The 27999-nt window shown below is 38.0% G+C and overlaps 1 protein-coding gene and 1 long non-coding RNA gene across 2 annotated transcripts in view; one reads left to right on the plus strand and one right to left on the minus strand.

The window, feature by feature from the left end:
- The window catches only part of epha4l (eph receptor A4, like), a 127516-nt gene that overhangs the window by 12538 nt on the left and 86979 nt on the right, over nucleotides 1–27999 (minus strand). The window contains exons 6-14 of the mRNA XM_073040934.1: nucleotides 19411–19535; nucleotides 18615–18774; nucleotides 18047–18158; nucleotides 9143–9207; nucleotides 7860–7973; nucleotides 5024–5209; nucleotides 803–864; nucleotides 480–689; nucleotides 202–351 (exon numbers count right to left, since the gene is read on the minus strand). Coding sequence (XP_072897035.1) covers nucleotides 202–351; nucleotides 480–689; nucleotides 803–864; nucleotides 5024–5209; nucleotides 7860–7973; nucleotides 9143–9207; nucleotides 18047–18158; nucleotides 18615–18774; nucleotides 19411–19535 — 1184 coding nt within the window. The remainder of the gene's footprint in view (nucleotides 1–201; nucleotides 352–479; nucleotides 690–802; nucleotides 865–5023; nucleotides 5210–7859; nucleotides 7974–9142; nucleotides 9208–18046; nucleotides 18159–18614; nucleotides 18775–19410; nucleotides 19536–27999) is intronic.
- Nucleotides 4058–15416, plus strand: LOC140725460 (uncharacterized). The gene is made up of 3 exons (XR_012098352.1): nucleotides 4058–4284; nucleotides 9357–9417; nucleotides 12819–15416. It is a non-coding gene; the product is annotated as an uncharacterized lncRNA (long non-coding RNA).

Genomic DNA, 27999 nt, shown 5'->3' on the forward strand with positions numbered 1-27999 from the left:
ACAATACTGCCTGGTCATCTGTATGTTATATCTGCAGGAATATCTGTTTTACTGTCTCAATATGTTCAACTTATGATGACCAACTGTTTGGAACAAAACAAATTTTCAAATCAGTATGTCTTATTAGTGCAGCACCAATTGGAGACAGCTTCCAACCTTTCATCCTAAAAAAAATAGTAGACTCAAATTAAACAAACTTACGTCTTGATTGGACATATCCCAGTAAGGCCGCTCTCCATAGGACATAACTTCCCACATCACAATCCCATAACTCCAAACATCACTTGCTGAGGTAAACTTGCGATAAGCAATTGCTTCAGGTGCTGTCCACCTGATTGGGATCTTTCCGCCCTGTAAACAAGAATTTGATCATCAGTTAGAAGGCAAAAGTTTGTTGTGTTGCCTCTGGTTATTTGATCATCTTACCCTGGCTTCCAGCACAAAGATCCAATTGTTGAGCTAGGTGAGTGTGGCCTTACCCGTGTGGTGTACGCTGCCTCTGGATCATCTTCGAGAACTCGGGACATGCCAAAGTCAGAAACTTTGCAGACTAAATTACTGTTCACAAGAATATTCCGAGCAGCCAAATCTCGGTGCACGTAGCTCATATCAGAGAGGTACTTCATTCCTGAGCCAATTCCTCGCAGCATTCCCACCAGCTGAATAACGGTGAACTGGCCGTCATTCTTCTGTAAACAACACAAATCATGTTCACTTCTACAATAATAGAGCAGGACTACATCTTAGAAAGAGTCTCTTTCCCAAAAAAAAGCATTTTCTTCAGAGCCTGACAATGACTTACCCTGAGGAATGCATCCAAAGATCCATTTTCCATGTATTCAGTTATGATCATTACCGGTTTACCTAGAGTTTCAAACAAAACAGAATTATTTGCCAAACATTTCCATTAATGAGATGAAAATGAGATACAGAGAATTACATTGGCTGTACTGTCATTTATCATGATAGATCTAATTTAATTACAAAATGCCACAATCTATGCCCTAGATGCATAGAAGTCTGGATGATTTATTGAATAACATGTTGGACACCATCTGTCAGATTAACCCTTACTAGTTATATATTTGCAAGGTCTTGTGTAATTTAGAGAATGTCTCTAGAGTTTAGCTGCTTGAAAGAAGTTCGTCTTTCCTTCCCATACTTTACACTGACTCTAGGGATCATAATTGCACCTTTTTAGGACGTGACATGTTGCCACAAATTGATTTCACAGGTCCGTCTCCAAGCGGTATCTGTTCACTGGGGCTATTTTCCACTCTGGCACTCATAATAAAACATGGAAGAGAATCAGATAAGAATGTACCGGGTTGCTGATCTCTGACTGGCAATTTAACAAGTGTACAAACAGTAAAAACTGTGCTACTACAATGGGGAATAAGGCATTAAAAATTTAGATGCCAGTGGTTGCTTACTGAAGTCACTAAGCAAAACCTGCTACATTCCAAATCAAATGGAGTTTAATTTTATACATGCAGTTCCTGATATATTACTGAAGATAATTATTTTAAGATTCTATTTAAGTGCACTATAAGCTATCTCAACTCTTAAATTGTTCACTTGGAATTTAGTTAGTCAGACACCAGTAGTCCTAAGCATAAACATCTATTCTTCATGTGCAGAAGTGGCCTGTGTCTGCTCGCTGACTATTTGACAATGAGAGGCATCACAATAAATGTAACCCTGTCTGTGGTGATATCACGTGTCACGTGTAAGAACGTGATTGGACGGAGTTCTGAGCATGCACAAAAATAACAGAATGTTCTAGAAACTTGTATGGTTAAAACATGGTTGCTGTTTGCTGTTAAATAAAAGTTCTAGTCATGTTCTTCCAGAATATGGTTTGTTCTTAGTAACCCACAGTACATATAAAGAACACAACATGGTGTTAGCAGTCGGTCTGGAAGAATAATACGTTACATAAACATGGGCGAATCAAAGATAACCGAAAAAAAGTGCGAACATTTTCATTGTTTGCTAACAGCTTTAAAAATGGAGGCGTTGCAACCCCCATCGATGCTTCAGCTGACTGGAAACATTGCTGAAAACTGGAAAAAATTTAAACAGCATTTTGAAATATATTTAACGGTGATCGGAGCAGATAATAAAACAGAGAAAATGAAAGCTGCAATTCTACTCCACGTGATTGGGGACAACACGATTGAGGTACATAACCATTTTACTTTTGAAAATGGTGAGAATTTAAATTTCAAAGCGATAATGGACAAATTTGACGCATTATGTATACCAAAGTGCAAAGTGATGTATGACAGATATAAATTCTTTACATGTCAGCAGAAAGCTGGTCAAATGATTAATCGATTTGTTACGGAGTTGGGATACCACAGTAAAAGAAGCGAGTTTTCAGAGCTTACAGACTCTCTCATTAAAGACAGAATTGTTTGCGGCATTCTGGATAATGGTCTGAGAGAAAGACTGTTGGAACAAGATTTGAATTTGGAAAAAAGCTGTGGCACTCTGCAAAACTTCTGAGACCGTGATGTCACAGGCTAAAGAGCTTTTTATCGAGAATGGCAGCGAATACGCTGTAAAGTGTGAACATATTCAAAAAAAATAATGAAGCGACAACAAACCGATGGAGCGCAAGACGTCATCTGAAAGAAAAAGAACTTTGTGATGGCTGTGGGCGGCAGCACCGACCTGAAATGTGTCCAGTGTACGGGAAAGTGTGCAACAACTGCAGTAAGAGTAATCATTTTTCATGCTATTGCAGAAGTAGAAAGAAAATAAAACAAGTAAATGCAGTGCTGGAAAATGAATGTGAGAAGTTTTATATAGATCGGCTTTGTGAAAATAAACAAAATAAGAATGGCTGGACTATTGCATTGCGAGTGAACCAAAACAATATTCTGTTTAAACTGGATACTGGAGCACAAATAAATGTCCTTGCAGAATCTGAGTTTAATGCATTAAAGCCAAGACCAAAGTTACATCAGACAAATATAAAAGTGACTGGGTACTCAGATGCAGACATTCCAGTTAAAGGAACACGTGTGGCAAAAGTATCACACAAAAATATTGTGCACACGCTTTCATTTGTGGTCGTGCCAAAAAATGTACAGTCAATACTGGGTCTATTTGCCTGTGAGAGACTGAATTTGGTGAAAAGAGTGTTAGTCCTGGATAGTGACAGAGAGTCAGAATACAGTGACGATGAAAGAGCAAGAGAGAACAGAATTTGATTCCAACGTGGCAAAAGTAAAAGAAGTTATGAAGAAAGCTCCCAGACCCATCCCTTTGTTAACAGCATCTGACAATGCATTGCCACCAAAACCAGACTTGTCAGTACAGTACAATACTGATCTGAAGCCAAAGAGTGACAAGAATCAGGATCCAATTGAAGAAGTGAAAGCACAAGTGAAGGAATTGAGAAGTTTTATTGAAATGATGAAGTCTCAGCATAAAAAAGAGATCACACAGTTAATGAATGAATTGCGATTTCTTCTCAAAGACCTCAAGAAAGAGCCAACTTCAGAGTTTCCAATCTGATGCAGACCAGACAAAACATGAAAATAACAACAAAAAACAAGAACAGTGTGAACCACTTAGAAGGTCTACTTGTGTTCGTAAACCCCCAGAGAGACTGACAGAAGCATGTTAAATTATGCATTTGTTTTGATTAATGTTGCTAATTGTTTTCTTTCTAAGGAAAGTAAGATGCGGTGATACCACGTGTCATGTGTAAGAATGTGATTGGATGGAGCTCTGAGCATGCACAGAAATGACAGAATGTTCTAGAAACTTGTAGGGTTAAAACGTGGTTGTTGTTCGCTGTTAAATAAAAATTCTAGTTTATGTTCTTCCGGAATATAGTTTGTTCTTAGTAACCCACAGTACGTATAAAGAAAACAATACTGTCCACACCTTATATTTACAAACTCAGTCACCGGATAGCAAGCGGATCCAGGAATGTGACTAATCTGGCTCTCCTTCTCTCCTCCCCCACATTCTCACTACCTCAGTTCTGGAGTGCCAAAATCCTGCTGGGTCTAGCCAGGCCTACCCAGCTCAATACCACAGCAGACTCTTATTCCCAATTACTAACTTTATCACAGTAAGTCTCAAGAGAAAATTTAACTTATTCATGCAATTAATCTGCTAATAGCAGTTTTTTTTCTTTCAGGACAGTGAGTAGAAAGATGGCTGTATGTTACAACATGGCACTGTCTCAGCTCTGCAGACTTCATATTCAAGTCAGAACATGAAGTGCTGAAGTGACAACTTAGAATCAATTCTGGAAATAAGGTTGGAGACTTGATTTGCATTTTTTATTTTTTGTTTACTAAATACTGTCATTTATCATACCTATCAAAATCTAGTTGAGATGAATGTTTTATTCAGTGACTGCCATTAGAGAAGCAGGAACAAGGGGAAATGAGCTCATTATGGTTCTGTACAGTCTGCTGGGTATCAAGCAATAGGATACAATAGGTCAGGTTACACATTCTCTAAATTTAAATAGCAATTTCTAAAAACTGCTTTTACAAAGAAATATTCTTCTGTTACTGCTATGCTTGCAGATGAATTGCAATGTTTAATTGTTGCACATTTATCTAGAGAAGCTCAGCTTATTAGTCACAAGGGAAGAAAGGAATTCTTGTGCACGAACATTTATAACATCTCATCCTTTCACAGGCAGGTAGCCTTAGATATGGTTTACGACAAAAAGGAATTGTTTTGCTGCTTAATATCGAATTCCTTGCCATCTGTTTTCACCTATCCCATGACACCCTGCCAAGTCTGTCACAGTTTCAGAAAATATCCTGGCCTAAATAGACCTAGATATTAATTTCACTGCAAATCTTAGTACAAGCTGTCTAAGGATAGAATGTCAATTTGCACCGTAAACTCATTTGAATCTGTCACAAAGATTAATGACTTGTGTTCCAGGGCTTCTCCCTTGTTATTTATCAGAAAGTGTCCCATCTGTCATTTCTAGATGAACGTATACAGCATTTATGCACAGTCCGTTCACTGGACCTACATTTTGTAACAACTCCCTCCAAGTGGATGATGTTCGGGTGATCAAACTGGCCCATGATGCTTGCTTCACTCAGGAAATCTCGTCTCTGTTTATCAGTATAGCCAGCTTTCAGGGTCTTGATGGCAACACAGATCTCTCTCTTGCCTGGCATTTTCAATCGTCCACTACATACTTCACCAAATTCACCTGTGGAAAAGAATGGGGCATATGATCAAAAATGGCATACTTAGTCCCTTGGGCCAATCCCACCTTTCAACAAAGTCATGGCCCTTTGATCTAATGGCATATGCAAGCTTCCTTCCATAGTAACTCCTAATTCTAGATGAAATCATAGAACCATACAGAACGAAAACAATCCTTTGGCCCAACTCATCTATACCAACTGTCATTCTAACTGAGCTACTTCCACTGTCTGTGTTTACCCATATGCCTCTGAGCCTTTCCTATCTACATAACTGCTAAATTCCTTCTGAACCTTGTAATCGTACCCACATTTGCCGCTTCGCCAAGCAGCTTGTTCCACTTTCCATGTAGAAAATGATGCCTGTCAGGACCTCCTTTCTCCCCACTCACCTTAAATCTATGTCCTCTAGTTTTAAACTCCCCTAACCTGGAAAAGACTGACTGTTCACCTTATCTACGGCCCACACTTTTTACAAACTACAATAAAGTTACCCCTCAGCCTCCTACACCCTAGAAAGTGCCCCAGCCTTTTCTTAGAACTCAAGCCCTCCAGTCCTGATAACATCCTTGTGAATATTTGATGCACCCCGTTCAGATAATTGACATCCTTCCAATAGTTCAGTGATCAGAACAGAACACAATTCTCCAAGTGTGGTCTCGCGAACCATTTGTACAGTGAATCCTTCTCCCAAGATCACGCCATGATTTTGCTTGACAGTAAATTTATCAATGTAAGAATTGAATTAACAAATAGTTTTGCATTGTTCTACTGCTCCTTTGCTTGGAAGTATTTTCTAGCTTCAATGCTGACAGTTTTGGCTATAAGTTTCAGATACACCTTCTCCAGTCCTAGATTCTCAAACCAACAAGAATACATGTTCTTAATTTACCCTATCAATTCTCCTTCTTATCTCAAACTTCAAACAGAACAACCCTTGCATAGAAACATAGAAAATAGGTGCAGGAGTAGGCCATTCGGCCCTTCAAGCCTGCACCGCCATTCAGTATGATCATGGCTGATCATCCAACTCAGAACCCTGTACCTGCTTTCTCTCCATACCCCCGACCCCATTAGCCACAAGGGCCATATCTAACTTCCTCTTAAATATAGCCAATGAACCGGCCTCAACTGTTTCCTGTGGCAGAGAATTCCACAGATTCACCACTCTCTGTTTGAAGGAGTTTTTCCTCATCTCGGTCCTAAAAGGCTTCCCCTTTATCCTTGAACTGTGACCCCTCATTCTGGACTTCCCCAACATCGGAAACAATCTTCCTGCATCTAGCCTGTCCAATCCCTTTAGAATTTTATACGTTTCAATAAGATCCCCCCTCAATCTTCTAAATTCCAGTGAGTATAAGCCTAGTCGATCCAGTCTTTCTTCATATGAAAGTCCTGCCATCCCAGGAATTAATCTGGTGAACCTTCTTTGTACTCCCTCTATGGCAAGAATGTCTTTCCTCAGTTTAGGGGACCAAAACTGCACACAATATTCTAGGTGCGATCTCACCAAGGCCTTGTACAACTGCAGTAGAACCTCCCTGCTCCTGTACTCAAATCCTTTTGCCTTTTGAAACACTGGGGAATTCCATCCTCCTGCATCTCTCCATTTAATTTAACCTGGGAATATAGGTGTCATTTTCATCCATCTACACTGCAGCTCCTCCAAGGCCAAAATATTCTTCCGATGTTGTAGGTACTTCAAACCAAGAACTCCAGATGTAGTCTAGTTAATGTTTTGCAATGTTGTAGCATATTTTTTATGCAATTATGTTTTTCTATTCAGTTGTAGAAAGCACTTATGCTAATAGCCTTAATTTCATCCCAATTAATGAAACGTGGATGAACATAGAATATAGAACAATACAGCACAGAAACAGGCCATCTGACCCACAATGTTGTGTCGAACCAGCTAAAAAGCAAATCAAAAACAATCCAGACACTAATTCCTCCTACCTACACCATGTCCATATTCCTCCATCTTCCTCATATCCATGTGCCTATCCAAATGTCTCTTACAATTTTAAATGGTTTTCGTCATATACTAGATGGGCCAACAGGCCTGTTTCTGTGACCCTAAAACTCATGGTCACAATTCCCAACTATGGAACTACTTTTTACCATAATCTATTACATTTATTTTTGCCTAGAATAGTTTACAAAGCAGTTGGTGGTTATCCTAATTAAATGCAGTGTGCTGTTAAAGATGGACTGCTAAAGTGGCAAAGCTAAACTACTGACAACCTTTCCATTCCCTAAAGACTGAGCTAATCAATACTACACCCAATGGATCAGATCACAAAAACTCTTTTACCAGACAGTCACGAAAGTTGGAAGACAATTAAGCAACCAACAAGAGGAAGTTCCATGACCATCTCTAATCTCTGGAGTTCAAAGGATATGACCAGAGAGAACCTAGCATAAACATTAATGATTATATAATCTTCTGAGATTAGCCTTGATTTGCAGAAGAGCAAGGCATCTAAATCCTTCTTAATCATGGTATGCAAAATAGTTTCTATTCCTTTGCATGGGCTGCCTCACTTCTATCACATAATTTTCCAACAAGGAAGTTTAAAATATATTGTCCACCTAGAAAGCTGATCATAAATATACTCTGGTTCAATTTATAAATATATTGTCTCAATAACTTACCTACACCAATCACTCTTTCAATCTTAATACAAGAAGCATCAATTTCTTTGGCAAATTCGTGAACAGCTTGATTGGGATCCTCATATGTGAAGGGATCGACATATGTCCTCACCCCTTTAAAATGCACAAAATGTTTAAAAAAATAGTTTTCAGTGTTTATGCAAATTGATGTAAAGGGAATATACTGTATCTTTATGTTCCTATTATAAACCAACAAAACATTGTTAATTCTGTACCATTATAATGTAGCAATATCAACATTTTACAGGGTGGAATCTCATCACCAATCTTTCTCTCCTGATCTCCCAGACACCAATGTTTGGCTTTAGAACAAACTTGTATATCTAATACTTGATTCCTGATGCATGTTTTTGGATGGCAATTGACTGACTGTTAGCCAGCCTTTCATCCACTGAAGGACTGTAAAAACTCGACATCTGACTTTACATAACAGCTTGTAACATGAGTAACTGGATAAAGATCTGGAGATGGAATCTTAGTTCCTTCACGCTCCAAAGCCTGAGGCAAATTGTGCTTCCTAAAGTTGCTCAGCTAAATTACCACAGATCAAAATCCAGCTGAGATTCTAGAATGGTTAGTTTTTGTTTTAACTACATGCCAACATACTGTGAGGTATGAGTATAAGTTTTGTTATCCTTTTATCAACAACAACATTTGTGAATTCTTTGAAGTTTGTTGAACTGATGTTTAAAGGCACAAAGCAGATTTCTGTATGATTTGGCATGAGGGAGGCTCTGAAGGAGATTTCCCTGATTTGAAATGGATATTAATAACAACATAAATTTGGCACCAACAATATTACAATATGGAAACCACTTGTATTTGAAGTAACTTATGTACAGTATTCTGTACAGTATTAGTTTGGTGTTAGTCTTGAAATAAGATAGCAGGACCTCCTGGCTCAAAACTTAAAGACACTACCTGATCTCACAAACCCACTCCAACTTTATCCTAATGTCAGAATGTCATTGAATAAAGATGAATATAGTATGGTGATGCAAATAGGGTGTCCACATTTTTAACATTTCAAAAAAATGCTCAAAAAACAGCCTTGAGAGTTTACAGAGCTGAGCCTGGATATCCACCCAAAGCTCTCGAAATAAATAACCACCAGGATAAAAGACTATTGTTTGCTAGTAGAGCCGGATTAGTACAAAGGGCTGATAGGCAATCTTAAGCCCTGTAAATTCTTTAACACTTTCTGTTCAGGTACAAAAGTGCAAATACCTTTCCGGCATAAATTGTTGCTTATTATCACATACCTTGCCCATTATGTAAATGTTTCTCCTCATCTGCATCCTGCTTGGCTTTACTGTATTTTCTGCGTCTGCATGAACAGAAAATAAAGCATTAAGATTAATGATAATAGGGTGGGGAGGTAGGGGGGGAATTAAGAATTCAAGACCACCTGCTTAGCTGGGAATGCACCTCACCGGTCAAACATTCAATTGTACTTTTTTTGCTTTGTAATTACAGGTCTCGGTCTCCTCCCCTAGTCCCTACTTGCATGACTGTCACCTGCTGAACTTTGCCTGGGGTAAGACACTGCCGTGTATCATTAACCACTGAGAAAGCTGGAGAACTCATTAGCCACTCATTGAACAAGGGAAATGAATGTTAATAGCCAGTTGCAGACCTGGAAAATAAAATGACATTTGGAGATGGCTTACCTGACTAAGCCTGAATAGAATAAGGAAGCCTTTGTAACGGTTTGAATTATGTAATTAGAAAGGTTTAAATGGAATCACAGGGCACAGGTAGAGAGTGCTTTGATAAGCAGCAGGGGTCAGAAGGGCCAGCAGGTTGTAGGTGAGACAGAGAGGACATTCTCTGCAGGTTGCCAAAGCACAACACAATACAGTATTAACATGGAATTTATGGACTCACTCGAAGTGGCAAAACAGTTGGAGTCTCAAACGCCAATGCTTTGTTCTTGCTGCCATTATTATTCAAAGATAGATAAAGACGAGAATAAAAGATATTGGCAATGGGTAAACATTTCACTGATAATATTGTCAAACCTCTGACTTCAATCTGCCCTGCTAGTACAAGAGAAAAGGAGGTAAACCTTGATTACTTTTCTTTGAATATGTAGAATGCTGATGACGGATTAATTACTGGGGTCTCTCTATATCATTGACCAGGATTCAGTGAAAGGTTTATGCAGGTAAAGAAGATGCCAGAGAATGAAACCTTTGCTGTTAATTTTGTCAATTAAGAGTTTTTGTTCATTTGGAAAAATAAAAATAAAAAAGTCATCAATGTTTTAAAATCCAAATACAAGATTAACTTAACATCTTTGTTTGTGATCTCAATTTAGTTTAACAAATAGTACATGGGAAGGGGCTCTTGCTCTAACCTGTAGCAAGTTACTTACAGCTATCAGATGCTCCGTGTGCATCATTTAAAAATAACTTTGTTTCAGTGTAGATTAGCATTATGTCGGTAGGTGGATAAACACAATGCTAGCAATGGGGACATCCAAGCCCATAATCTTTCGATCAGAATTAATTCTCAGTGTGTAGTCTCCCACTGTGATGGAGCAACATCGTTATTAGCTGTGATACAAATAAGTAGGCTTTGATAATTCACTCAAATTGGGGTAAAGCATTTCACAAAGAGACTTTCAATAGGAAGCTGCTTTGGACAACAATGTGGGCCATTCAGTCTTTATTATCTTATTTACTATTCAAAAAAGTCATGGCTGATCTTTTATCTCATCATCACTTTCCCATACTAACCAAAACTCCATCTTTGTCTTGAATATAACTGATCATCCTCAGATCTCTTGGATAGAGAATTCCAAAGATTCACTACTCTTTGGAATTATAAAAAAAAATTGTGTATGGACAAACATTCCCTTGTTGTTAGATACTCCCTTCTGGTAGATAACTCCAGTCAGGGTAAACATCACCACTATCCCATTTCTGCCAGGTCATGTAAAAAAGTTAGCAACAGACACAAAATGCTGGAGGAACTCAGCTGGCCAGGCAGCATCTATGGAACAGTAAACAGAAGGGAATCTAGATAGATAGATAGATAGATACTTTATTCATCCCCATGGGGAAATTCAACTTTTTTTCCAATGTCCCATACAAATGCTGCAAGTTCAAGCAACACACACAAAATGCTGACTGAATGCAGCAGGCCAGGTAGGCATCTATAGGAAGAAGTACAGTCAACCTTTCAGGCCAAGACCCTTTGTCAGGACTAACTGAAATAAGAGATAGGAAGAGATTTGAAAGTGGAAGGTGGAGGGGCAAATCCGAAATGATAGGAGAAGACAGGAGGGGGGAGGGATGAAGCTAAGAGCTGGAAAGTTGATTGGCAAAAGGGACACACAGCTGGAGCAGGGAGAGGATCATGGGATGGGAGGCCTAGGGAGAAAGAAAGGGAGCACCAGAGGGAGATGGAGAGCAGGCAAGGAATGATTGTGAGAGGGACAGAGGGAAAAAAGGGAAAATAAATAAATAGATAGATAGATAGCTAGATAGATAAATAAGGAGGGAAGGAAGGAAGGAAGGGATGGAATAAGAAGGGGAGGTGGAGTATTAACGGAAGTTAGAGAAATCAATGTTCATGCCATCAGGTTGGAGGATACCTAGTCGGAATATAAGGTGTTGTTCCTCCAACCTGAGTGTGGCTTCATCTTGACAGTAGAGGAGGCCATGGACAGACATATCGGAATGGGAATGGCCACAGACAGTCCTTCCAGGTGAGGCGACACTTCACCTGTGAGTCAGCTGGTGTGATATACTGCGTCCGGTGCTCATGATACGGCCTTCTATATATTGGTGAGACCCGACGCAGACTGGGAAATCTTTTCGCTGAATATGTACACTCTATCCACCAGAGAAAGCAGGATCTCCCACTGGCCACACATTTTAATTCCACGTCCCATTCCCATTCTGATAAGTCTATCTATGGCTCCCCCCCCCCACCGGATCCCCTACTGTCAAGATGAAGCCACACTCAGGTTGGAGGAAGAACACCTTATATTCCGTCTAGGTAGCCTCCAACCTGATGGCATGAACATTGATTTCTCTAACTTCTGTTAATGCCCCACTCCCCTTCTTACTCCATCATTTATTTATTTACCTACTTACTTACTAGTTTTCACTTTTTTCCTTCTTTTCTCGCTTTTTTCTCTCTCCGTCCCTCTCACAATCACTTCTTGCTTGCTCTCCATCTCCCTCTGGTGCTCCCCTCCCCCTTTCTTTCTCCCTAGGCCTCCCATCCCACGATCCTCTCCCTTCTCCAGTTGTGTATCCCTTTTGCCAATCACCTTTCCAGCTCTTAGCTTCATCCCTCCCCTTCCTGTCTTCTCCTATCATTTAGGATCTCCCCTCCCCCTCCCACTTTCAAATCTCTTACTATCACTTCTTTCAGTTAGTCCTGCCAAAGGGTCTCAGCCCGAAACGTCGACAGTGCTTCTTCCTATAGATGCTGCTTGGCCTGCTGCATTCCACCGGCATTTTGTGTGTCTATGGAACAGTGTAAACTATCAACGCTTTGGCCCGAGCCCATTCATCAGGATGTGATGAAAATTTCAATAAAATCCTTACACATTCTTCTAAATTCAAAACAGTACAGAGCCAGCTTTTAATCTTTCTTGATAAAACAAACCTAGCATCCTACAAATTAACTTTATGAACCACACTTTTGCAAATTTAAACTTTCTTTGGTAGGGAGACCAGACTTGCCTACAATATATTTGGAGCACTGGTATTAGAATCTATATAATTGGAACAAGACATTTCTAGCCTTGTATTCAATATTCCTTCAATCAAAGGTAGACATACTGTTTGCTTTTCTAATTGCTTGCTATCTCTGTGTGTTATCATTGAATGATGCATTTACAAGCTCTGAGCTCTAACAACTTTCAATTCCTGAGGTAACAGATAATTAAAAAAATACTTGTATTTTTTTCATTACCAGAATGGATGATCTCACATATTTCCACACTGGATTTCATTTGCTTAGCTGATTGAGGTTATACTCCCACCCATCTTTGCTGCAAATTTGGATATATTACACTCCATCCTGTCACTCATAACATGGGTCTAGACTGTGAGCACCTAGTGCCTCAGGATCCAACAACATCCCACTGGTCCAAACTTCCTAGCCTGTAAATGACTGACTGCATTACTGTCTGGTATGGCATTTCAAATGTAAAGGGACATAAGAAACTGCAGAGTTGGGGACCTAGCCCAATGCATCACAGGCACATTCCTCCCCACCACTGGTAGTATCTACAAGAGGAACTGCCACCGTCTCACAGCTGCCATCAAGAAGGAAGCACAGAAGCCTGAAGTTGCACCAAGTTGCAGAAAAGTTACTTTCCTTCAATCATTCGGTTCTTGAATCAACTGACACAACCCCAATTATTGCAGTTCAGCAATACTATGATCACTTTGCACTTGAGAAGAACTTTCGTTCTAATTTGTGTTCTTTTATGTAAAAATTCGGAATCAGTTATTTTTAATTTATGTTTTTTCTTCAGAATGCTGTTCATACGTTGCTATGTATCTTTGATATTGCTGCATGTACGTTTTTAATTGTACCTGTGCATACAGACGTAGATGACAATAAACTCGAATTTAACTTTAAATAACCATTTCGATACACACCAGTATATTATCTCTACTCTTGTTTAATATACTTTCGTGTGGCAGCTTATTCAAAGTTTTTTGAAATTGTTGCTGTATTACATCAGCTGGATTTGGATGGCACAGCAGTATTGAATCATTGAATGTTTAAGCAGAGGAAGAACCCAAAAGGTCCATAAAAGTGTTTGCCTTCTCTTCAGTATATTTATGCCATTGTTCCCACTCAGTTATATAATCCCAAATGCCTGGAAATCCTTCACCATCAGCTTGCTTATTAAAGTTGCTTATTAAATCTGCTTCTACCAATATTTCACATATTGCATTCTAAATTATTATAAGATGAAGGTGAAGTAATTTTAATCCCTACCTTTGCTCCCTTTATCAAATACCTCCAAATCCTTAATTCATTAATATCCTTCTTAATTTCAGTACCTAATCGATACTTAACCTTTTCTGCATAAAGACATTTAATTCTTTCTGCTCTCTGTCAAAAGAAGCGGAACCAAACATAGTTCAACCTCAACTAAATCATCTACCCTGGAATAATAAGGTCATTTGAGTATTCAATGCTATGCTTGACTATCTAACATAAATCATGAAATAAGCTGGAATCTATATGGTCTATGTTGTCTACTATAACACCTCATAAATTTGTAGAAATTATTGGGCATTTCTGAATGAGCATGAGATCATCCAAGACGGAATGATAAATATTTTGTCAGGAGCACTGCGATGGGAAATTCTGTAGCATACATGACTCAAGCTAATAAGTGTAACAACATGTGATCCAATTTCCAATTCTGTGTATTTTGCATACTGATTTAGCTAACAGAATCGAAAATTCACAAGCAAATTAAAATCATAGCTACATACTTAAGCATTCATACCTGATGTCTTTCGTTAATCATTTTATCTGTGTCCTTTCAGTAAACATTAGGAATTCACATTTTGCTTCAATTGCTTTCAAGTAAATATAAATCCTATATAATTATTCATACATCAAAAAAACCTGCTCACCTACTACATTCTCCTGAAATCCAAATACCAAATTAATTATGTACATAAACCAGAATTCCTAATTTTCAGTGATGCATGTACGTTAGAACTGACAAAGAATTGGAATAAGCTGAAACAATGTTGTTCCTGTTCCTCTTCCACGTTATCAACATCTACACAATGCCAGTCCACAGGACACCTGGCTGTAATTGTTTTTATATAAAAAGAATGTAGTTCCATAACATTCCTGTCCAAATCTATTACTTATTCCACTATTGACTTGTTCCATAGCCCAGCAAACATTCCCTATTTGCTGTTCCCCCAGTTTATTACAGATTAGTGCAGCTGTCAATTTTTGGGCTTTGACAGATTAGTTGGCTCACCCATAAGTAAACAGCGCTGAAGTACTCTAAATAAAAAGCAATCTTTAAAAGGCAAGGAGCAGAATTCAATTGATTTCTATCCGTGATTTATTGTGATCCACAAGCATGGCTGTTATCACCAGATTTACGGCTCCTTTGTAGTAATATAAACAGTAGTTCACCTTTGAACAGCAAATGCACAGGATTGCTCCCGACATGGCAAAACTGGTTACCCCACCAGTTTCCTTCTGACAATTTTCTGTCTGATACAAAAAAAATCAATGAGGCCAAAGGTGGACATTTTCATTTTCTAAGAGTGATCCGTGGAGAGCCAATCACCAAATCCCTGTTTATCAAAGCCTGAGAATAACAGTATTTATAACACAGAATTCATCAGCTTCTACATTCAATGAATGTCAATGCTCTTAGGTGGCAAGTCATAATTAGAATTCCAATGAATAGTGCCATCAATCCTGTCTTAAATAATAAAGCCATCAAAATAAATGGATGTGATACTAAACTATCATGCTTGTCATTACTACGTCCTATTACAGTGGCTTTTAATAAAGATTTCTCACCAAATTATGCTGTCTGTTACTTTTTGCTTTGTTTCCTAGAAACAGCTTCAGGTTAGAATATCTCTGTACAATTATTCATGATGCATTACTCAGAATAATATAACCTGACAGATGTTTCAAGGTTACCAGAGTTGGAGTTTGGCAAGAAATACAAGCGACCTGCAGAGTATTTTGGAAATTTTAATAGATCTGTGTAAAGTTATATTTTGCTATGGTATGCTTTCCCAGGTTAATGCAAACAAGAATATTTTTATTGTATCATAAGATGCCAAGTCAATATCATGATATTTAATGAATACTGAAGATTTATAAAAAATTGTTTTCAGTTATATTTTGAAATTTCTTTTAGAAATATTAGATAGATCAATCCACTGGAGGCATTTTGTTTTGCTTTTCAACTTCCTCCTTCTCAGTGGAAGTGTAATTTTATGGTACCATATGTAGCCTAATCAGTAGCAACATTGATCTTCACTGCAAAAGAAATCAAGTGCAGTTTTAAACTTGTGATCTGCCAGTTCCCATTTTTTCGGCTATTCTGGCTAAGAGCAATTTCAGCCCTTTGTAATCTAGACAAAGCTATGATCAATCTTAAGTAAAGATTGAAGCCAGGTTTGCTGAAGTGATCCCAATTTTAGTGGGATCGTTTTGTTAATAGTTAAGCGAGTTGAGGAGTGAGAGAGCAGAAACAAGATAAGGGACATGTGAAAGCTGTAAAATGCTGGTCAGAGCTGTTCTGGAAACTTGAAAAAGAAAACTAGAAATGGCCAGCAAATCAGGTAGCATCCAAGGAGAGAGTAAAGGTAAATTCATGCTATAGATGAATAACCTAGAGTAGAATGGGTCAGCCCTGAGAAAAACTAGTCAGAGCAAGATATCTAAAATGTACCAAAGTGAAGATGAGGCGTCTTTCCTTAAAGGGCTTTGATGGAACAATGTAGAAAGCCAGTTAGGAGTGGAAAGAACAACTAAAATGACAGGCAACTGGAAGTGCTGAGTTGCCTATGCAGACTGAATAGAAGTACTACCCAAACAATTGCCTAATTGGCATTTAGCTTCCCCAATATAGAGGACACTACATAGTGAGCACCAAGTGTGGTACATTTATTTGGAAGAATGCAAGTCAATTACTGACACACCTGCAAAGGCTATTTGGATTCTGGATGGTAGAAGGGAAAAGGCAAAATGACAAGTGCTGCATCCCCTCCAGTTGTGCAGGAAAGGACCGTGAGAAAGGTTGGTGGAGATAGAAGAAAATACCAGGAAGTTATAAACAGAATGACTTATTAGGAATGCTGGTAATAGAAGGGAAAAATGCCTAGCAATGAAATTATCATTGAAGGTGGCATAAATTGTGAAGAATGGAGGCCGGTGGGAGCAGGAGGGTCAGGGTTTGTCTATCCTTGGTCTATTTAGAATGAGATTAGATGAGAACAAAGAAGCAAGAAATAAGACGAGAAAAGTTCAAGGACTCTATCAAGATAACTCTGGGGCAATAATGTGCAAACAATGTCCAAAAAGCCAAATTTAATTGGGAATACAAAGGGGAAATATCTGTACAGTGTATAATCATACCACGCACAAAGAAAGATGATTGTGGTTGTTGTAAGTTAGTTATCTCTGTTCTAGGATATCGGTGTAGGATTTCCTCGGGGTGTGTTCCTACAGCTGCTTCATCAATGACTTCCCTCAGCTATGCCAGATGTCAGGATAATCACAGCTGGTTTGATAGTATTCAGTTTTATTCATAAGTCCTCGGATTTTGAACAGTCTTTTCTTGCCTGCACATTTGGGCTCGGGTGGATAAATGTCACGCAATGTTCTTGCAACATTATTGACAAGCAGTAACCCTATTCAACAAACAGTAGTCTAACTACCTGGCCACTGTTGCTGAACCTTTGACCATCTATAACCTAGAAACCAACATCACCATGAATCATAAATAGATCAGTACTTATTACAACACCAGGATGTTTCGTGGCAAGTGTCGCAGCTTTTAACCTCCCCCCCCCCCCCCATTATCTCTCTTTTCATCATCCAAAATGAGCAACCAGAAATGCTATGGAATACTGTGTGCCTAAGTGAGTGTGGTTCCAAATCTTTCCAGCATCGGACACTATCTAGGACAAAACAGTCTACTCCCATCCTCCAGCTTAGATGCTCCTGCTCTTCACCACTCATGCATTCTGGCTGCAACGTGTAACAAGAAGAACTGCATCAGATCATCAACAACAGCACAACAGCATCACTTTAGTCCCTCACTTCTACAACCAAGCCGGCCGCCATACAAATAAAACAGCATCACCAGCAAAATGCACTTAATCCGAAGCAGCATCCCATCTTGGAAATAGATCACCCCATTGATTATCAATGAGTCCAAATTCTGTCGCCTCCTACTCAACCAACCAGGAAGCAGTTTATCCCAACAATGTGTGGGGATTCATGAAGTCAATAAGTCAATTCACTAATAGTTACTCAAGTGAAATTACAGATGGACAATAAGTACTCGTCTTGCTGAAAAAATATTCACAGCACATGCATGAAAAGAAAAAAAAATGTCAGTCAGTAGGATGTCTTTCAGTTGTCAAGCAGCTGATGCATTGATTGAAAGAATCAGATCTTACCTCCTACTTATAACAAAGGCTGAGATGAGTATCACAAGTAGAACTGCACTTCCAGCCACGGATACGAGCAAAACTGTGGGGCTGGCACCGTCACCAATGATAGCTGAAGGAGCTAGAGATGAGCAGAATATTTGCATTGATCAATAGATTCAAATTTATTACCAGACACTTTGCTTTTATAGATGGGGAAAATCGGAGATAGGGTTGGATTTAATGAAACATTAAAATTGGCTCAGTCAAGAAGAACATGATCACATCTTCTCGAGTTAATTATGGATCTTTATTGAATTCAGCTAGGTTCAGCCAGAGAGTTCACCTACTGACAGTTAGCCAGCCTGGAAAGTGTAAGCTACCCTACTAGCTGAAGGGCAGTTGTAGCTTTAGCTGAAAAGCTGTTACATTTGAATAGCTTGTTGGCAGTCTCTGCCACACGAGGGTCACATACAAGGGATGCAAAGATGTTTCTGGGTGGATACTGCTTACAGATGCAGCTCAATATAGTATGATGTAAAGTGAGAAAATCAATGGGAACAGCATTGACTGAAACGATATCTGAATTGCTTAATACCTGAGTTGGTTATAAACTGAAATGGGGCACTGAACTCGCCATATCCTGCAGCTGTTCGTGCACGAACATGAAACATATAGGCTGTTAAGGGGTTCAAGCCTTTGATTTCTGTATTTCTGGAGAGAGTTTTAACAATCCTGTAACTGCGTTCATTTTGATCCTGTGAAAAAATAAATCATATGTTAGTAAGGAAATAGTTACACAATGAATTAGCGCATAGACTAAAAAAAAATGTTTGTTCTGTGTTCAGTATGTGCTCTACCCCAGAGAAGAAAGGAGGTTCTAAGAAGAGCTTACTGACATAATTTTTCAGTTCATTGTGGTAGAGACATTAGATTTACTGTTGCAAGCTGCACACTTACGAACCTACGATCTGCCCATGTCTTAAGAAGAAACCAAAAGAAAAAATAAGAGCAAATGAACAAGTCTGACCACTGTTTGAAAGAGCTGGTGAAGGCTCAATGCACCATGGTATTGTATATTTTGTAAATATTGTACATTTGGGTGCTACGGTAGCATAGCGGTTAGTGTAATGCTACTACAGCACCAACGAACCGGGTTCAATTCTGCCAGTATCTGTAAGGAATTTGTACATTTTACCCATGACCACATGGGTTTCCTCCAAGAGCTCTGGTTTCCTCCCACATTCTAAAGATGTACTGGTTAGTACATTAATTGGTTGCAAGGGTGTAACTGGGCAGTGTGGGCTTGTTGAGCAGAAAGGGCTTCTTACCATGTTGTATCTCTAAATAACATAATAATAATTTATGTAACTTGACAGCTACAGATAACTAACCTTTTCATAGTACTTGATCTCATATTCCAAAATAACACCGTTTGGTCTCTCAGGTTCTGGCCAGACCAAAGTAACACCATGTCTTGTTATCTCTTTAGCTTGAATTATGCCAACAGAAGATGGAGCTGAGTGGAATAAATACAGCAGATTATTTTTAGAAATTAATCCACTCACTAAATACAAGACTTCAATCAGAAATAATCTTTTGCAGGCATTGCAGGGACATTTTTTTTTAATGATCTTCAGTGAAATTCAATATATTTCCCCATTAACCAAGACAATTTCCAACTTAACTGCTTTCTTGAAAAATTTATGCAATAAGTATAAATGTTGATTCTTTTCCCAATATTCCAGATGTGTAATCCATGAACCTTAGCACATTTTGCACCTGAAGTTTCTGGCATCAGACTTCAAAGAGTGAATGTGCCTTAAGAAGGAACAAATAAGCAAAATGTGCTAGGTTTACGTTTTTAAGGATGTTGAGTCTTAAGGAAATCCATTTTCAGGTCAATTGAGAACATGGCCTTCTGTAGCCTGTGCAAATGATTTCACATTGATTGAAGATTGATCCCTGCTGTCACTAAAGGCCGTGCCCCTGCTGTTATTTGCCAATATCACTGGATGCAATGATGTACTCAAATTAAATTTGTCTCAGAGAGCCAGTCTTTTTTTTATCAAAAGTGTGCTGTCATTGATTCCAACTACTTTGACTAAAAAGTCCATCACTCCCAGAATGAACTAAACAAGACATCGCTAGTCACAGCTTTATGCCATAACTCAACTGACAGCACTGGAATCTCTGAGTTGAAAGTTGTGGATTCAAGTCTCACTATTAAATCTTAAGCTCAAAAATTAAGGTTGACACTCCAGTGCAGTGCAGAAGGAGCGTTGTGCTGTACTGTCTTTATAATGAGCTGTCAAATTTAGGTCCTCGCTGCATCTCTCAGATTGACAGAAAATATTCCATTGCACTATTTTAAAAAAACAGCTGGGGGATTATCCACAATGCCTTGATCGATATTCATCCCCCAATCAACATAATTTCAAAAGATTAACATTATGACAAATCCATTTCTGGAATCTTGCTCTGCACAAACTGATTGCTTCATTACATTTTGACAAATAGTTAATTGGGTGTATATTGTATGTATATGTCACAATATACCATCCTGAGATTCATTTTTTTCATTCAGGCATTCACAGTAGAACAAAGAAGTACAATAGAATCAATGAAGAACCACACAAAACAACCACTGTGCAAATCGCTGGTTCAGAGGGAATACCATATTGCCTTCCAAATGCAGGCTTTCCTTTCTTTCAAATATACAGAGGGGACATTGACTATGGAGAATATTAAGCAAAAATAGTGACCTAACTGAGGAAAGAAATGATAGAAACCAGCAGCTTTTGTGTTATTTTCTGCTATGATACGCAGACAGTATTTGTGCTTACTCTCTTCTATTTCCAAATACTTATAATCACCATCTGAACAGAATGTCAATTATTGCTTATGGTTGTGTAGATTATCTTTAAGCAAATTTTAAAACAAGACAAATGTCATGGTTTAGAAAAAGGAAAGCTCTATTTGAGTTTGTAATCCTGCTTGCCAGCTGCAGTTTTGCAGAGAAGTGTTGAGCTTGGCAGCAGAACCTCCATGTTTGAACAGTATCCTGAGGCTCACTGTCAAAAAATGGTCCTTGGTCAAGGAAATAAAATGCTTCATTCCAGACAAGAGCTACTGCCCAAACAAGGTTCAGAAAGAGAAACTAGCACTGATATTCCATATTTTACCTCTGCATACAGCAGATAACCTAATTATTTCCCCTCCCTAGTTTTCCCCTGATGGCTGGCATCAATATTGCTCTTAAATTAGCTTGTGAGTTCTTGCTGGCAAATTCATGGGAAACACTGCTTTCACAGAACAGAAAATCTTGTAACTGCACATACCCAGGAATTCAGAACAAAATATAAAATTCCAGATTGAAACGGGACATTGACCACTTCAGCCTCATTTGAAAATTCAGCCACGTGCTTCTGAACATGAATCAATTTTTGATTTGTAGATTTTAAAATAATACAAATTAAGTATAAAGTAAAAAATGGACAGTTACCACAAAGTATCCAAAAATTGTTTAAAATGAGAGAAAGTCAACATGATTTGAGAGGAACAAGTATATTTCAAAAACAAAGGATAAGAACAAATGTAAAAAATCATTGTATTTCAGTCAGAAGGGTGAATTTGTGGAACAGTTGTAGTGAGAATTTAAAAACATGCACCACACTTAACAAGTTTTAAAAATTATTTAAAAATAATTTAATGAACAAATATAAAATACATGATTTAAAATGAATGGACGTAATGTAAATAAATGAGACTTGGAAATGGATTTTGTGTTAAAAGATTATGAATTTTTTTTGTTTTGATGTGATGATTGATGCCAAATATATTTCTGTATAAGAGGGGTAGGCATAATAAGCTGTAACTTCAGCCTACACCCTTTTGGTCTGTTTTAAAGATTTTTATTATTTAATTTTATTTTATGAAATGATAGTTGAAAATGATGCTTTTTGTTGTTTGTACTGACCGAAATAAAAGTTCATTCATTCAATTTTGTTCCTCTGATGTCATGTCTATGATAAGCAAACAGGATATAATTTCTTGTGCAACTTATATTTTACAGAGGACTTTGGACTAAGGTGCAATCAGTTACTTCCAAGATGACCTGCACTTCACAGACCAGCACTTGGGCTGGGGCCCCTTCAGCTCACCCTGTCTTACTCTGTGTAAATATGACCACCACACAGCGCTCAGCCATCTTGATCTCAATTACCTGAGGCAGAGCTTCAACCAACATAACCTCATGAGGTCCAGGCTCTAGTGCCCTGTTCTTCCCATCCCAACACCCGTCTAGTTTTCCAGTGCAGCTATCAATTTGCAACTTCATTACCACCTTTTTCACTGACTGCCCTATCCTTAGCCTGATCCCTCTTCAAGAACCTGACTGAAGATCCAGACCTCCAATGCTTTTCCTGCTCACTGACTGCAGAACATGTCCCTACCTTCCAACAACACAGTGACACCACAAGTGTCAAAGCTCCATCTCCCACCACCACCGTAGAATGAGCAATGGAACCCCACACACAAAGGTAACACACTATAGGCTCTAATGCCCCATATCAGTTACAAAGCCAAAATGAGAGTAGAAGGTCCTTAAACTTTACCTCAACTCTATGCACTGTATGGATCTAAGAATACCTATAATCAATGGCATCCAGTTTGGTGAGTGAGGCACCTTCAATGAAAATGAGTCATTTCTTTCAACTCATTGAAGAATAGGAAGGGAAACCGATTCTAGAAAATTTCAAACTATTATTGAATGACATAAGATATGGAGAGTACCAAGCATTTCCCTTCAAGTAATTTATTTAAATAATATTTTGTGGTAAAGTATAACTGGTACACCTTGAAACAGCATTTGTGGAGCTAACATTAAATATATGGGGCATTGCAATCTGTATCCCTCTGTATTTAACTGGAAATAAAGAAGTGCTAAAAGTCAATTTTACTGTGACATTGGCTTTATAGTATGTACAGCAGCAATGTGCAAGGCAGAAAACGTACATTTGACATTATTCGTTTCAGATATGAATCTGGGGATTTTCATATTCATACATTAAAATATACTTCGACTTAACAAAACACAGTTGGTTTGTCTCCGCCAATTCAATCCATCAAATGTGTGTGTTTTCTTAAAATCTGGTAATGAAGACTTATGACCTGCCAAGAAAAACATAGCATGCTACTGCATATATTTCCTACAGAGTTGGCCTCAAATCTAAATATCAAAACAAAGCATTCAGCTTGAAAGCAATTTGTGAGTGACGTTTTAAAGAAAAATTAAATTTTCCCTATTAATTTTAAATATTTCATGAGTGCCTAATTTTTGCGAATTGATCAAAGAGCAAAGAAGGACAATCTTTTGCTGCTTAAAATCAAATCGAAAAATTGTTCGTGTTTCTAGATCTTTCATATAAGAAGTTACATTACTGAACAGAGTCCTTATATAAACAAAAAGGTAAGTATTTAACCTATTACTGAACCCTTCCATCAAAAACACAACTCATTGATCATTTTGCTGGAACTGCTGTTCTATTCCAGTAAATAGATTTGGTCGAAATATGTCATCTGTACTTCTAATGTGTTATGGCTATCTTTTAACAATTAAGCATGTCCATTTGTGTTCTCAGATCAATCATGTCAAAACAAATCAACAAAAAATGAATTTGAGAACCTCCAGAGATTTGGAAAGTATGGAATAATTTAGACTTTTAGTATGAGTGATCAGCACAAGGCTAGTTTTAGCAATTTTCATGTTTCTTGACCATTGATCCTGTATGATGCCTTCCCCTGTATCTCATGTAATTCTAGTAATTCCGTGCACCACACATAATGCAGTGTCCACTTACAGCACTTTGTCAATACAGAGTTGCTGCTGTTGATTAAAGTGCACAGAATAATGGACAGATTCAGCGGGGCTTTAAATGGATGAAGCTTGGCCAAGACATTCAGAAACGTAACATATTATCTGAACTCAGAAGTTGTATCCAAACAGTTACTGAACCACTCATATTTTTCTCCTGCCTTCAACTCTGACTTGATTCATTAATTCATAAATGGCTAAGAATTTAATCGTTATTTATAAGGATTCACATCTTGAGGAAGGTGTCTCATTGAATGTATATCACAGATCCTTTTGACACAATTAAATAAGGAACTCAGCAAGTAAGCAATATCTATAGATGGGAATATGCAGTTGACTTTTTGGGCCAAGACCCTTCATCAGGACTGAAACGTCAGCTGTTTATCCTCTCCGTAGATGCTACCTGCCTTGCTGAGTTCTTGCAGCATTTTTACATTAAAGGAGTTCAACAGATGTTAATGTAGCCTAATCCATACGGTGCAACTGTTCAGTTCCACCTATGCAACTCAAGAACACTAAAAGTATGGATGCTATCCATGCCAATATCACAAGAGTGTGGTGGAAATTTCCAAATGATTATAGCAGGGAAGGATAAACAACCCATGGGAAACAATTCCCATTTTCGAGAACAGTAAAAACTACTGTCAATATTATTGATGCAGGTGCACTGTTCCAGTATTTCATGAAGTGCTTGGTTATCTGTTGCTAGTTAAGATATTGAGTTTCTCTGTTAGTAACTTAGATAATGAATGCTGATTGATTATTCTTTTTGCTATGGCACTATTTACATAGTCGGAAACTGAAGTTAGTAACTCAAAGTCTGACAACTTTTGACAGAGAATTGACTCATTATTTTCCAGCAGCAGTTACTCCAACTCTGATGCTGTCCTTGCCTCCACTGTACTTAAAAACTTCCAAGTCAGTATCGATACAATGTGATCAAGAAGAGGAAAATTCGCCAGGCTGCTCAGTCCATGTAGGTTGAGTACAGTGCTTCTAACACTATTCCTCTAAAATAAAGGACAGTACTTACCCACATTGGATTTGTCCTGCTTTTCATAAGCAAAATTGTTAAGTTCAAGCTGTAACTGTTCTGAAATAGAGATACAATGAGTTCTGGAGCATAAGTTTCAGTACTATAGCCCAGATTATCATCTGGTCCCACAGTCTTTGCTGTATCCAGTTCTCTCAATTGCCTGTTGATATTACATGGGAGTGGGTTACAAATTGGAAGGAGCAGGCCATTCAGCCCCTCAAACCGACACCCATATTTAATAAAATCATGGGTGATTTGATTTGATTTGGCTGAAGAGAGGATTATGTCTTAGTGGGTGAAGCTGAGAGGGATCACTCATTTAGCATCTCTGGGGGAAATTATTGAGAATATTTTCACTCTGATTTTTGCACCCTCATGATGGGCCACACCATGGCTGAGGACTGGGATTGTCTCAGAGCCTCTTCCTTCCATTAACTCTAATTGTCCACCCATTGTGCAAAAAAGGACAAACGGCACCTCAGAACAACCAGAAGTGTTTTCCACTGGGTGAAGTTTGCTCACTGTTGTAAAAGCGCAGATGCAGGAGCCAAAGTGTGTTCACCAATAAAACAAATGGCCACATCAATTGTCACCAAGAGCAACCCACCACCCCCCTGCCTTCTGACCAAATCAAATGCTCGAAGCCCTGGTAGAAGCAAAAAAAACTAATGGCAATTTTACTGGGAGAATACCCTGCTCTTTGAATATTATCAAAGGGCCTTTTACAACCATCTGAGACAGCTGACAAAACTTTGCTTTGCATTACATCTGAAAGCCCTCCAGCCACCCAGAATTCTTTCAGCTGTGCAGTGAGGTGTCTGCCTGGAATATGTGCACAACTCTCAGGAGGGGACAAGACAACCATCTTTCAAGACAGAGGTAAACCAGCAACAAATTACTTAGCAACTGAGCTGTATGGAGCACAACAGAATGTTTTGAAGGAAATGTTCCTGCATCTTAAGATATCCCAAGTGCATCTGTAAATACTGAACTGCCTCAAGTGCCTTTATGCAAGTTGCTGTACTGCACATTGCAGAGCAAGAATTAGTTTTGAACGTGTCATTTATTCAAGTTAAAATATCATGAAAATATCTCCAAAGATTCAAAGTACATTTATTGTTGAAAAAATGTATGCAGTACACAATCCTGAGATAAATTTTTCCACAGATAGTCACGAAACAAAGAAAACCATGGACCCCTTCAAGGAATAGACATTAAACCCCCATGTGCAAAAACAAATCACACAAACGGCAACAAAAAAAGAGCTAAAAACACAGAATTGAAAGAGTTCAGACTCATTCAGTTTAGTTCAGTGCTTGTTATCTGTGTGCTGCCCCAATTCAAAAATGCACAAAAATAGCAACAACAGAAGGGCAACTGAATATTCTGATTCAAAATGAGAGATCATTTTAATCATATATGAAAACAAAACATAGTGCCTATTTTTTAATTCACTGAAGAAAAGTTGTTCTGACATTTATGGAACTTCACAATGATTTTCCAATTAAATATCACATAATTATTGTTCTTCTACTGTATCATGAACAGTAACAGGGGGCTACAGTCATCAAGTAATTCTTTCAATGGTATGAGTTAAAAGTTCTCCATATATTTTGATAGAAACTACTTGGATCCAATTCACTTTGACATCTTAAGGATGGACATTTCTTCCATGATTTGGTTAGACATTTTCCTTTCCTTGTTGCATTATCAGTTGTGTGGTTGTGAAAGACTACAAGATGAGAAGTTAGTTTAAAAGAAATAGACAAAACAAGTTATCGTCTGAAGGTGTATTGTTATCTGGATTTCTACTGATGTGTCTCATATTTACGAACTTATCCAAGCAAGACTATTTACCATTTTATTTTCACCAGCTAATAATTATCTGGAAGCCTAAGAAATTCAGCTGCTACAAATACATTTTTTGCTTGCAAGAGAAATGTTTTTATCATTAGAGAAAAATAAATTCTAAATATTATTAATGCTTACGTTATGATATAACTTTAAAAATTCTGATTGACAGAGTTTTTAGAATACAGAGATTATCATTGATTTTTCTTCACTCTCAACCTTTCATAGGATATCGGAAACATCTTTACTGTTCTTCAGTCTCAGGAAATGAGCAAGGCAGTTGTATAGTCCCTCTCTATATCAGGGGCAATTGCTCAGTCAAAGTAGGATAGCAATCATAAAATTAAAATGTTTCCCTGTGGAATACTAATTCAAAGCTGGATCTGTTTTATAACTTAGTCAATCAACTGACAACGTCCAAAATTCTGACTGGCAGTTAATTAGTATTGGTTGCCTAAGAAGAACATAACTCAAGGACTGAAAGCTAGAAAATAAATCATCTAATCATAGATTTTCTAAAATATACCAAAAAAGAAACACCTAGTTCACTTGCAAATCCATTACTTACAGTCCATTGTTATCGTTCCTGGTCTTGCTAACAGCAGCTTTTTACTACTTCAATATATTTCTTAAAATGTAGGTTTTTATGAAAAGGAAGGATAGTCAAAGCAGTGTTAGAATAAAATAATTTTATCAATATATCTTCAGAGTAAAAACATCAATTGGCATTGCAATTCAATGCGTGAAGTTTTTAATTCCTAAAATGAAAGAGTTCCTACATGTTATGCTGTCAGGAACATTCTACTGCAATTAAACCACGCAAAGGTAAAGTGGTTGTAATCTGATGCCCAAGGCCTGCTACATTTCTGAAGGAATGTATGATAGGAAGGGAAAGATAAAAGAATTTGGTCTATAACCTCCTCTTTAATGATGGCCTGTGCACTTTGAGGAATGTGGTTACATTTTGCCTGAAACTATCTTACCATCTGTTCTGTTTATAGTTAAATGACACAAAGCTTTTTATGAGCAATAAAACTTCCATTACACACCAGGAAAATGAAGATATTTGGGATGACCGTGTATTGAGATAAACTTGACAGTGAACTAATGGACTGGCTCCAGCCTGACTTGATGTATTCATAGAAGAAATTGTTGGGGAAACTCTAAAGACATTAATGATATTGAGCAGGACAAACAAGAGGCTTTTAGCTAAAATACATT

This window comes from Hemitrygon akajei, chromosome 3 (genome assembly GCF_048418815.1).
Source record: "Hemitrygon akajei chromosome 3, sHemAka1.3, whole genome shotgun sequence".
Taxonomy (NCBI): domain Eukaryota; kingdom Metazoa; phylum Chordata; class Chondrichthyes; order Myliobatiformes; family Dasyatidae; genus Hemitrygon; species Hemitrygon akajei.